This window comes from Podarcis liolepis (genome assembly GCF_965112155.1).
Source record: "Podarcis liolepis genome assembly, chromosome: 5".
NCBI lineage: Eukaryota > Metazoa > Chordata > Lepidosauria > Squamata > Lacertidae > Podarcis > Podarcis liolepis.
In genome coordinates, this window is record NC_139556.1 from 59,348,149 (window position 1) to 59,361,580 (window position 13,432).

Genomic DNA, 13,432 nt, shown 5'->3' on the forward strand with positions numbered 1-13,432 from the left:
GCAGGGATTTGAACCGCCGACCTTCTGATCAGCAAGTCCTAGGCCCTGTGGTTTAACCCACAGCACCATCCGCGTCCACCTTGAAGCCTAGTTAGTGCCATATGGGAAGAGGCATTACCTCAGAGCCTGCTGGATCAGGCCAATGGCCTAGGGAGTCCAGCATCCTGTTCTTACAACAGCCAACCAGATGCCTGTGGGGCTGTGTCCTAGAGGCTTGCAAGGTGCTGGATGGGCTGAAATGCAGTTTACTCCAGATCAAATAACTTGTGCCACCACTGTACTGATTGCTATAACCAGGCCTCTCTGACAGTTTTCTGTCATTGTGGAATATGTCAGTGTGACATAAGGTTAGCCCAGCACCCACTCATCTGAATCCCTTATTGTCACAGGGCCAAAATGAAACATAGTACACTATATCCTAACCAACTACATATTTAAATAAAATGTTAACAGATATGAAGCTACAGTTTAAAAGGTTGTATGTAACCAACCCATATTCAGTGCAGACCAATTTAAGTTGTATTCAAAACAGACCCACTGAAATCAATGTACTTATTTCATGTTAGGTTCACACTTCATAAAGTAGTATACAGTCCATGAGCACCACAGGCACGCTAAGTGAACTGATTTAAATGGGTCTACTCAGAGTATGACCAATAACATTGCCCTGACAGTCTATGCTGCAGAAAACAGAGGAAGTCTTCAGGACTGGGTCTCACTAGCAACACAGGGGACAGGGGCAGGGCAGCTAGTTGTAAATGTTAGTATGTGTACGCTTTAGAAAAGTTGTCCTTAAATGGCTGTAGCTGCTGTTTTAAAAGTATTAAATAGGGGAAACACATGTTTACATTTAAAATACAAGTCATGGAATACTTTTATACACACATAATTCACCCTGAAACAGCACAGGATCAAATTATGCTCATTCTGTAAATGGGGAAAAAGCAAGAACAGACAAGTATTTCTTAGTAAAAACTAACGTACATCTTCACCCAGAAACTATCTGCATGTTGTTCTGCCATGTTTTAACAATTACACACGGTATGAACTTGAGAAGGGCAGCTCTGACGGTCTGTTGCAATGCAAAAAACAAAAGCATGCCTTTGGTGCTCATGGACTGTATACTACTTTATGACGTGTGAACCTAACATGATAGACACATAGAGGTATAAATGGGAGAATTGTAAACAGCAATGCCAAAGGCCATAAAGTGTTACAGGAACTTTAACATTTCCATGGAAAAGTAAGCAAAGTGACTATTCACAATAGCAGTAATTGGCAATATTATAATCCTTCCTATGCTAAATTAACACCTACAGTGGGAGATTTTCTCTTAAACCCTGAACAAATAATATAAAATTTGCTGATAAAAATTTAGTTTAGCAATTTCATATTGAATTCCAGTAGCTATTTTTTAAAACTTTTGTTGAAATCTGGTACTTGCAGGCCAGCAACAATGCCCTGGGAAAAGACAGCCCCATTCTATCTTTGTCACATAAACCTACTTTTTGTATGTGTGCATGCATGCTGCTTCTATCACATTTCTGTCTACTACAGAAAGCCACAATCCACAGAAAATGGGAATTATTAAAAACTTACTCATGTACTCTGTTATCACCATACAAGTCACTCAGTCCAAAGCTTACATAGTGCCAGTGCTCAGGAACATTCTGGGATGGACTCCCCAAATTCCTGTACATACTGACGTAGTCCAGAGGATCAGGTCCACCTAACCTATTTGAAAAAAAGGACAAGAGTAAGCTGCAGGTCAGTATTAGAGATGGGGGTGGTTTTCAGCAAATGCATTTATCAACACTCAATATCATTAAACCCACTTCCTTCTGAAAAAACTCATGGCACACAGGCAAGAACTTTGCCCTGCTGTTGTTCTCCTAGATCTATGTTGTTGCCATGCCTTCAAAGCATCTCATATATTTTGTTTTATTACCAACATTTTAGTATTTTTGTTTACTAAATTAAAGGCAAGTCTGAAAATATACTGCATGTCTCACAAGACAAAATGCTTCTTTTTCAAAAGGAGCAGTAAAAATGAAAATTCGTATACAAGAGCCAGTCCCTTCCAATACAAGATAGAAAGGTCAAAGTTTTTTAAAAAACATTTACTATATATTTAAAGTTTTTCTCCAAAGTAAGTCATTTGTCTCAATTAATGTTCACAAAACAGAACCACAGAAAATATTACTTTTTAAAAAAAGAAACGTCATAATGCAAGCCCTAATTATCTTCAGAAATGAATAACATAATTTCCCACCTAAGCTTTCTGCTCTGAAGGAAATCATGTGGAATATTCAGCTCTACAAAATGCTATTAGGACCATCATCTGATTACATACATTTACATATAGGTAAAACCAACAGTTATAAAGCAAGAGGCATTGCTACTTTGTTTCTAAGAAGATGCAGAATTGGCAATTAAAAATAAAGTTGCCTAATTGAGGACATCTTATAATAATCAATTAAGCTGTTTTAAATCAAACAATTAAACACTGAAGCCCTACTATTCATACTCAGAAAAGCAGTTAGAATCAGTAGTGTTGCCAGGCATAACACCTTCTTAAAATCTGCAAGAAAATGTGTGTCAGACTATTGGTGCATCTACTGCAAGGGGATGGGGACAGGATGCAGGGGACCCAATCCACACAGAGTTCACCATCTGGGAAATCTAGTTGGCATCCCTGTCTGCATTCACCATTCCTCATCTAGCAAGGGCAGAAGCTGGGTGGTATAGTTATGTAGCCCTCCCCACCCAGGCCCATGCAAAGGTGGGGGGAAAGCAGGGTACCCTTGCCCGAGGGCTCAGAGGACTAAGCTGGTTGCCCACCCCCCACTAGAGACTAGCTGCTTTTTTGAGTTTATAACTTTATCTAACAAGACTCCCACCCCAGACAAGCTCTGCACAGGCCTGCTGCCCCCACCCACTTCTGAATAACATCTTTCTTGATGAAGAGGAGTTCTGGAGAACGAGAAGGCTTGCTACCATTTTATGAAATTTTGGTAGGTTGTAATAAAGGTACTGTATTGCCCAACTGTGGATTTTGGAGAATATTTCTGATGCACAAACACACTTACTTTTGTTTTTTTATGTACTGTAAAGAAATATTTTCAGCTACATGCTGGGTCTAACCACTATTTTCTTTTTCATGAATCCCAATTATAAGCAAGATAACTGTTCAGCATTCTCTTTGGAACAGTCACAAAGGTTAACACAGGATGTGAGGCTTCTAAACTCCCTCTACCAAAGGATTCATTTGGAAGAAAGAACATTAGCCTCAGGGACAAAGGCCATATTTGCAAGCAGCACAATGTAGCTTCAATGTGTTAAAAACATTGGGAAAGTGCTTAATCAGCACTGTTTTTGAGAGCGTGAAACTAAAGCAGAGTATGCTGATCAGACCATTCTCACTAATGAAAAATAACCCTTGCACACACTTTAGGAGACTATTCCATAAAAACACTGACCTTTAAGTCATGAATTGCTGTGTTCCACTTTGAGAAACAAAAAGCTGAGAAGAGAGCCCTTTAAAAAAGAAAACCTGTCCTCAGTTTTGTTCAATCAACCCAAAAGCAGAGTGCAATCTCCTTAGTGCTTAAGTATTAGATTATACGCTATAAAATATTCAGATGGCATCTCCATTTGAAAGGGAACAGATGAGGGGAAACCAGCATCTATTACTGGTAATAGATTGAAGTAATTTTAATTTGTTTTAGTATTTTAATTCTTGTATGTTTTTAAGTATGGTTGTACGTTTATCTTGATTATATTGTTTTATCTTTTTGCAAACCACTGTGAGACTTTTTAAAATCAAGTGGTATATAAATGTTATAAATTAAATAAATAATAAAGCTTTGCTTCATTCCACTGGTAACAGCAAAAACTGGTAGGAACATTATTATTATTATTTGATAATTCTACTCTACTGTCTAAAGTAATGGGAATGTTATTTGTGCATTCACCAGCCACTGTTCCTGAAAATATTTTCATTTTGCTTTTGCTTTCTAAGAAAAAGGCTATAATACAATGTTTAGTATACTCTCTACAGTCTTTCCCAGCTTCTGCTGGTTCACCAGCTCAGACTAGACCCCTACTCCTTCACAAAGACCATTAGAACAGACTGCCTTGCATGCAGAAGAAGGGGCAGAATGTGAGGTAGACTGTCCTCACCACCTTCTCTACCAGCAAGGGCTGCAGGCCCCCAATATCACAGCATGCTATGTTTTGCTGCGACACCTATTTATACATGCATATTATATCCCACCCTACCTCCCCAAAGAGCCCAGAGGTACTTAAACTAGAAATGTGGGAAGTGCTACACATGGATCAGGTAAGACCTGCAAGTTTGGCTAGAAGGAACTGAGATAGGTAACTGTTCCCAGATAGACCAGCCAGACGAATAAAGCATAGAGGCAGCAGTTACCTTGCCTGGCTTATTATTTAGCTGCCTCAATTGTCACAGAGGAAGGGAAAATAGGCAAACTATAGTCCATGAAAACTGGTGCCATAATAAAATGTGTTAGGTTGCAATCCTAACCCCAATTACCTGTGATAAGTCCCTCTGAATACAACAGGACTTACTTCTGAGTAGGTATTGTCAGGATTGAAATCTTAGCTTTTAAGGTGCCACATATTCTTTTAGTTCTTTCTCCCTTTAAGTAACTGATAACCTTAGGAGTCCACAGGCAGCATGTTTACAGTATGTGTGAGTGGACATAGATGCACGGTTCTTCTTGACCACCAACTGAGTCATTCAAATTTCTTCTCCAGTTCTTTTTTAAAAGGTTTCCCAATATTTGACAAATTCAGGCATGGACTATGGCTCAAATGATGACTTGTTTCATGAGCTTCTTTGTAAAAGATAAATGAGCCTAACACAGAGATCGCCTAAACATTATCCCTGTGTTCTGGGCGTTAGCATCCCATCTGAACATCACAGAATTGTAAAGTTGGAAGGGACCATGAGCGTCATCAACCCCAACCACTGCAATGCACTAGTCTTTCACCCAATATGGGGCTCAAACCCACAACCCTGAGATTAAGAGTCTCATGCTCTACTGCCTGAGCTATAAAGATGCTTCATATGCAACCTTCATCTAGAGCAGTGATTCTCAACCTGTGGGTCCCCAGATGTTGTTGGACTACAACTCCCATCATCCCTTGCTAGCTAGGGATGATGGCAGTTGTAGTCCAACAACATCTGGGTACCCACAAGTTGAGAACCCCTACTCTAGAGCAAGGTGGTACAATCTGTGGCCTGATGGCTGTATGCATTTCACACACACACACACACACACACACACACACACACACACACACACAGCTGCCTTGTGCTGCCTTCCCAAAGCCAGGTAAGTGAGGCACTGTGCTTTGGGACGGAGGTGTGAGGGCTCTAGGACCCTACCAGAGGCTCATGCCTCCTCCTCAACCTAGCCTTTGGGAAGGCAGCATGAGAGCTTGGTGGGGGTGTCCCCTCAAATTTTGGCTTCACTTCCCTCCCCCTCCCCCACTGGTGCATGACAAGGCAGTGTGCAGCCTGCGGGCTCTGTGTCAAAGTACTCTTGTGGCTCACTTGGCATTAAAAGTTGGGCCACCCTGATCTAGATAGTTACAGTTAATGGCTGGCATACAGAGTTTCCCCATCCATCCATTTAGCTGAGATTCCTGCAATGAAGGGGGTTGAACTACCGGTAGATTACCCTTGGAGTCCCTTCTAATCCCACACAATTCTATGATCAGTTCCCACCTTCTGTAGACATGATTGGGAGCAGCAAGCAAATTATGGCTTCTCAGCAGACATACATCAACTGAAAGTGCTTTCTGCATAGGAATTTTCCAACAAGTGAAGTGACACAAGAAGATACATACAACCTGCAGGCTTCATTCCTTTTTGAAACTTATTTCTTTAAAGATGCACGTCGAGAAAGAACAGCCAAAGCAACTTCAATGCTTGCAGTGTGACACAAAGCTACAACTCCCACCCCAAACCAAAGCATAAGCTAATTTCCAACTGGATGGTGGGGCAGAGGGCATACAGCATGCCCATGACACCAGCTATTTCAGCATTTTCAATTTCTATATAGGCAAAGAAAGTGGTTATGAAGAGGAGAGACAACTTTACAGAAGAGCTTCTCAGACACACAAAATAACAAAATAGCTCTGTGCAAGCATCCAAAGAGATGTGCCATTGCGAGGCTAAAGAAGATGAGCATTCCAAATAAGTTTTTAACAGCATTGTCTGGGTCAAATGCTTGTCTCGCAACTATTCTTTGGCAAACAGACATTTCAGACTACCTCCTAGTGCTTGCTATTTCTCATTGTGGAAGAGCAGCTCTGAGCTATGTAGGGTTACTGAAGGAGATAAAAATACCACTCCAAATCAAAGTAGCTAAGGCAACACTACTTGAAATAGGTGGAGTTTGTTTTTTAATCTACATATGGCTCTGCTGCAAGCAGAATTATCCTGACTCTCACCAACATAAGATTATTGCAGTCCCTAGTTTGCATTTTATTTTGTGGAAACACAGTGAAATCCTATATATGCCTATGCAGAATTATTATTTTTAGCTTATTGAAAATTTCAACAGATTTGTCACACCCAATCTATGGAACTCATTGCTACCTCAGATGCCAACAGCCTGCGGTAAAACTGCATCCAGTAAGAATTAGCAAGATTCATAGAAAGTAGTTAAAGACAACACCACACAAAATATTCTGGCATCACTAAACATAAATAGCCAGATAATTTTATTGGGAAAGGTAATGCACACATTACTATATTAAACCAGTTTAAGCTAACTACTGTCTAACTAGGTTTCCTGTCCTGAATATGGGTATGATGGGTATCACTTATATTTGCGAATAGGTCCTCCCATTATAAAGAGTATAGATGCATGTTCTCCCAATAGCATATTTTTGACTCAACAAAGCCTAGAATCGCAATAACGACAAAACGGAGAACAGACAGCTCCAGCTGGGACATTCAAACTACAACCAATAATCCCAGCAACCCTTAACTACTGTGCCCAGAATTCCATGAGAGAAATGTGCTTTGAATGTGCTTTAAAGACATAGCATGTAAGTGTATAAGAGATGTATATAAGAGATGTGCACAGGAGATGGACATGCAGCATTGGGCCACACTAACAAATGAACATGTACACATTAAGTATCAGCACAGGTGAAGCAATTCATGTAAATTGTACAGAGTCCTTGTGTAAACAGTTGCATGCAATCATTCAGGGCACGCACAATAAGTCTTTGCCTGTCTGAAGATCAAAGAGAGCACGTGCATATATTTAACTATAGAGGCACACAAAATTAAAGAGAAGGAAAGATGAAGGAAGGTAGAGAGAAAAAATAAAAACAGAGGGAAAAGAACACACTTCTGCAAAAAGCATTGCACAAGAATGTCATAAAGCAGTTTTAATAACAAGTGCACTATAGAGAGGCATCCTTAAGTCTACGCACCCACTTTTGCAAAACTTGCAAGCAGCAAGTGGAACACCACTCAGTACTTTATTCTACCTCAATAAAAGGAAAGTACCTTCAGCTAAGTCCTCTAGCTAGTGTATTACTCATGGTGGAGAGGTATTTCACCATCCTTGATAAGGGGACTACTTATACCAAAGTTTAAGAATGGCTACTCTCTCAACCCACCTCACACACAGGTCAAGGTTTCACCGGCCTGCTCCCTAGCAAAACCCACTTCTCATATCAACGCCGCCTCAACCCTCACCTCTTCACAGCACTGTGCCCAGATCAATGAAGGAAGCTCTGCAAAGATCACGGCCCCCTCTTAAAACTCCCTATTCCAATTGAGGCCTAAATCTGCACATCCTGTGAGGGTCGAGGACTCTGGCCAAGAGGCTGACTCCCAGCTCCTCGCTCAGAGAGATGCCGCCCTCCCTCCACCTCCGAGCTGCTGCTCACCTACCTACCTCCTCCCGCCTCAGCCCCTCACCTACCAACTCCCCGAACTAAAAGCAGGCACCTCCGAGGCGAAAAGGCCCGGGGCACCCGGGAAACCCCAAACTCTCCCACCACAAAGCCCCTCCGGGCCTTCCCAGGGACCCTCCCCCCCCAAACCCACTCGACCTCCGTCGCCAAGTCCTGCCTCAGATACCGCCGCCCCCCGCCGTTTCAGGGAGCCGAGATACCTCCCGGGGCTTCTTCGCCCACCCGCTGCCCCTCATCCCCCACAGCCAATGCCGACCCCACAGCATACAAGCAGCAGCCTTTCCCGGAGAAACTGCCCCAGGCCCTGGAGCTCCTTCAGGGACCCCCAAGGCCTCCCTCCCTCCCACCCTGGGAGCCCCTCGCCCCCCAAAGCGGCTCCTTCCTCCCCCTCTACTCACCAGTACTTGATGATGGCGGTGACCTGCAGCGGGTTGGGCTGCTCCGGGTACAGGCGCCGGCACTCGCCGTAGATGCCGTGCAGCCCCGGGGGGAAGAGCGGAGGGAAGGGGGCCGCCTCCGCCGCCGTCGCGGGGCCGGGGGGAGCGGGGGCGGCGGTCTCCATGGAAGAGCCTGCAAAGCGGGGACAGGAAGAGAGGGCGCGCGGGAGCTGCGCACCCCGCGGGGCACCGGAAGGGCCGAGCGAAGGACGGCAGCCCTGCCCCGCATGCACAGCCCAAATGGTCGCTCCCAACTCCCTTCGCGACCCCGGCCCCGAGCGGCGGCGTCCCGCCTCCTCCCGCCTTGACAGGCAGGCGACTTCGCCAATCCTAAACCTAAGGGCCGACGCCGCGTTAACCCCTTCCTGAGGCACAACCCTGACACCTAGCGACGCCCAGCTGCCATTGCAAGACGCCTTTCTGCCCGGAGGAAGAGGGAGGGCTGAAGGGGAAGGAAGAGTCGCCCGAGCTTCAAGCTCAGCCAGGCTGTAGAAAAGCAGGGTTTTGTGGCAAAAATTGGGAGAAGGGTGTTGCGGTATGGGCTCCTCTTGGTCTGAAGCCCCTTTGTCATCTGCTCGCTCTCTTCTATGGAGGTTGGTAGCTGCTCCCTTGCTATATGGGGACTCCGCGCGACGCCAAAGTAGAGGCGACATGAGGTCATTTCAGGATAACAAGCATCAATGATCATGTTTTTATTATTATTATTCCACCCTTCCTCCTTCATTACAGGATCAAAAGAACCTTGTGAGGTTGGTTAAGGCTAAAAGAGTGACAGGTCCAAATCCACCCCCAGGTGTTATCCAGAATGAGTGGGATTTGAATCCAGGGGTTTTTTTTTATCATTCTAGTATGACACAGTAACTTTAGAATCAAGCCATCTTTAAAATGATTTAAAATGATTTAAATTAATTGATCCTTCAAATACATTCTTCTCTATTTTATTTATTTCACGTGTTTGTATACTGCTTCATTGTCAGAATTTCTAAGCAGCGTACATAAAATTAGGATGAATAAGAACAATTAAAATTCATCATAGAAACCAAAAGAAGAAAACACAACACAGGCTTGGGACAGCAACACTCAATGAAACAGTACTTACAAGATATGCTCTGTGATTGGGCTGGGATATAAGGAATCTGGTGGTCTTTAAGATATCATGGACCAAAGTTGCTAAGGGACTTGTAAATACATCAACCTTGAACCTGACCCAGTAATATATGAGCAGCCAGTGCAAGCTTTTAAGCACCAGTATTATGTGCTGAAGTTAGTCTGTCCCCATCAAAAGTCTAGCCACAGAATTTTGCACCAGCTGGAACTTTTGGACCAGGCACAAGGATAATCCCACATGCAGTGTACTCCAGTAATCAAGTCCTGAGTTACCAATTGCTGCAGTTAAGCTATCCCTGACCAAGAATGGTTGTAGTTGACACAAAGATGGATCCAGGAGCACCCCATAAAACCTTTTCTTTCTGCGGCACAACAACCCAATCCAGAAAAGGCAAGTGTCCAATATCCCGAGGAACCACCTACCCAAAGTGTTTCCCTCTTCCCAAGATTGAAGCTCAGTTTATTAGCCTTCATCCATTCCACAACTTCATCCAGGCAAGTGTTCTGGACTGTATTCAGCCTCTCCCAACTCAGATGTCAGAGAGAAATAGAGCAGCCATGTATCATCAAACTTTTGGTGACACACTTCTCCAAAACTTCGACCAGCATCTATATAATTCTCTGTAAACTCTAGTCACATTGTACATCTTTGATTCTACTCCTGCAAAAGATAGGGCTTATTGACATCATAATTCCAGACTGCAAGCTTTTAGTGTTGATTGGTAGTTTCTCTTTGTGAGTTGCATCTGAGATTGCAAATGATTTTCCGTATTTCATCGAGAATAGCACTTTCTAAACGTATATGTTGTGTTATGTTTCAGCCACACTGAGAGGCATAGTATAGCCATATTGGTGGAAGAGTAACAAGGTACCTAAGCATGGCATTTTAGGGTCAATTTTTAAAATATGCACCCAAATGCTTTTTAAAAAAGTTTCATTGCATGAATTTGTTTTACAAATAAGAAAAAAAGAGGTGAAAATTTATTTTGGTGTGCAAGTAAACACTGCTAAAATGGCACTTCAGTAATGCGAAACGCATACCAAAGGGAACACATTCCAAAGTGAAGAGGTATCTCAGTCGCCTGAAATATTATTGTAATGCCTCTTTTGAAAAGGAAAAGGATAACACTAATGCAGAGGTGAGGAACATGTGGGGGGCAAATGTGGTCTTCCAGGCTTCTCTATCAGACCCTTGGAACTTTCCTCTGGCAACATCCTCTCCCCAGACCACACCCCTCTCACAGGCTCTGTTTTGCACTGTGTTTTTGCCCGGCTGGAATGTGTTTTGAACATTGATGATGCTTCTTGCCAGCCCACTGTAGAAAGGTAACATTTGCATTTGTTGCCCCACCCACCCACTTTTGCTTCTGGCCCTGCCCCACACTGGCATGTGTAACCACTCCACCCCAGGGTATGTGGTGCTTGACTGAAAAGATTTCTCCAATGTGTCCATTGGAAAGTTCCTTAAGAAGAGCGGCAGCTGATTTGGAAGCACCCCCAATCCTGTGCATGTTTGCTCCGAGTAAAGTCCTATTGAGACCAATGGGGCTTACTTCCCTATAACTGTGCATAGCATTGCAGCATGAGAGCTCAATACAATGTGTGTCTAGTGATAAGTCAGTTCAAAAGTGCTTATTCCTAGCGCTCATTGCACAGCTCTTGCAGTGCAATTCTATGCATGTCTACTCAGAAGTAAATTCAACTGAGTACAATAAGGGATTTTTTTAAAAAAACGTGTTTTTACCCTGCTCTTCAGCCAAACATAGCTCCCAGGGCAACATCGAGCAAAATAAAAAATAAGACAATCCCCACCCTCGGGCTTACAATCTAAGAAGTCACAGCACAAAAATGAAAGGGATTTGCGGGGAAGAGGGAAAAGGCAACTCAGTGACAAACTTCTCATGCGCTCTTGTTGACAGGGAGCAGGGGAAGCAAATCTCTAGAAGTGGTCTTTCTTTAGCTGATAGATGAGGTATTACTCCCTGGAAGGTATGCATAGCATTATAGTCTAAGTGTGCATAGGATTATAGCCTTAGTTACTGGGTTTCTGATCATTGTTTCCACCCCCCAAGGCAATGTACACATCACCTTTCAAGCATGCAAGCAAACCCTTAGCAAATAAACAGCAAGGCAGTTAGAAACCAGTATATTTATACCTCTCAAATAGACAACAGTACTGCCCCTGTCTTTTTGGTAACACGCCTAGGTTATGAAACACGTGCATTCATAAGAGAGGTTTTACTCTCATTTTGTGCACGAAATGCAGTGATGAACCTCCTGGGATCAGTGACCTCCTGGGATATTTTCTGTAGTGTCCTGCATGTTTCTGTTCTGTTGTCTCCCACTCCCTGCACCCTACTGCTCAGTATCTGTGGTAGGGGGCAGACAAACCTGGCATGTTTAAAGCATACTAAGGACTATGTATGTAGCTTAGCCTCACCACAGCCACAAATTAGAAAACTATGGGAAGGAGCCCTACATGTGTTTAGAGGTCCTCCACATAAGGGGATAGCCTAATTGGCTAGCTCATAGTCCCACTACCTTCATACCATGCATGTATTTAATACATGAGAGGGTTTGTGTGAACCTTTCTTATATAAGGTCAGTAGACGGATGGATTTCAATGACATCAGTATGCTGATAACCAGCTATTATCCTTTTTCTCTGAATCAGATTCTGCGGTCTCAGTAATTACACAGTGTGACTGCAGTTGAGGACTGAAAACAAGCAAACTAATTCAAGATGTATCCACCCAAAGACATAATGATGAACATAGGAGAGGGGAGCAATTGGGTTTCCATCACTATCAGTGGAGTTTAGCCCTTCCCACCTTCCATCATCTATAAAGGTAAAGGTAAAGGGACCCCGAGAGTTAGGTCCAGTCGCGGATGACTCTGGGGTTGCAGCACTCCTCTCGCTTTACTAGCAGAGGGAGCCGACGTTTGTCCACAGACAGTTTTTCCGGGTCATGTGGCCAGCATGACTGAGCCGCTTCTGGCGAACCAGAGCAGCGCACAGAAACGCTGTTTACCTTCCCGCCGGAGCGGTACCTATTTCTCTACTTGCACTTTGACGTGCTTTTGAACTGCTAGGCTGGCAGGAGCAGGAACCGAGCAACGGGAGCTCACCCCGTCACAGGGATTCAAACCGCCAACCTTCTGATCAGCAAGCCCTAGGTTTTGTGGTTTAACCTACAGCGCCACCCGCGTCCCATCCCAACGTCTCCATCATCTATAGATGATGGCTTTATGACCTATTCTGGATAGGATTTCCATAATTCGGGGGGGGGGGCAATTTTATCAAGCAGTTGCCCTGAAATGCTTCTGGATCTATAGCTGAGCTGCAGGAACAGAAGAGGAGCAAAATCACTTGTTCCCAGAAACAAAATATTATAGTCTCGAGTGCTTGGAAAGTGCAGCATTCCCACAATAGAAGTGCAACCTAGAGCAGTGGTTCCCAATTATCTAATTACTGAAGACCCCCTATTTTTCAAAAGCCATGCCACAGACCCCCTAGTTTTGTATATTTTGATAACTCCATGGTAGTTACCTTTGCAAAGCAATTTTTTAAAAAAACAAAATGTGGGGTAGCCCCTCATAAGCAAAGGATTTTAGGTATACTAAAAAAACAGACCATACAATTTGTGATATTACTATGCAAAAATGACAACAAAATTTGAGGGTTGAGGGTGAGGCAAAGGATGGAGCCACAAACCCCCTGGGTGCATTCTGTGGACCCCTAATTGGGAACCACTGACCCAGGGGAAAGGCACTAATATCTCAGCCAGCAAATGAGTAACAGCCATGCAATTGTAAAACATTGCTTGGAGAGGTCCCCACCATACCAATGCTGTGTAGCATTTATGGAAAAATCTCTGTTCTCAGCAGCAGCCTTACAGCCGCAGAGTAGGGACAATG

At 43.6% G+C, this 13,432-nt stretch overlaps 1 protein-coding gene across 4 annotated transcripts in view; it reads right to left on the minus strand.

Annotated features, from left to right (window-relative positions):
- SUFU (SUFU negative regulator of hedgehog signaling) overlaps positions 1-9,076 on the minus strand; it is a 69,945-nt gene extending 60,869 nt beyond the window's left edge. For all 4 annotated transcript variants that reach the window (XM_083505073.1, XM_083505071.1, XM_083505072.1 and 1 more), the window contains exons 1-2: positions 8,370-9,076; positions 1,600-1,734 (exon numbers count right to left, since the gene is read on the minus strand). In XM_083505073.1, coding sequence (XP_083361199.1) covers positions 1,600-1,734; positions 8,370-9,061 — 827 coding nt within the window. In that variant the 5' untranslated portion in view covers positions 9,062-9,076. The remainder of the gene's footprint in view (positions 1-1,599; positions 1,735-8,369) is intronic.
- Positions 9,077-13,432: the final 4,356 nt, after the last annotated feature.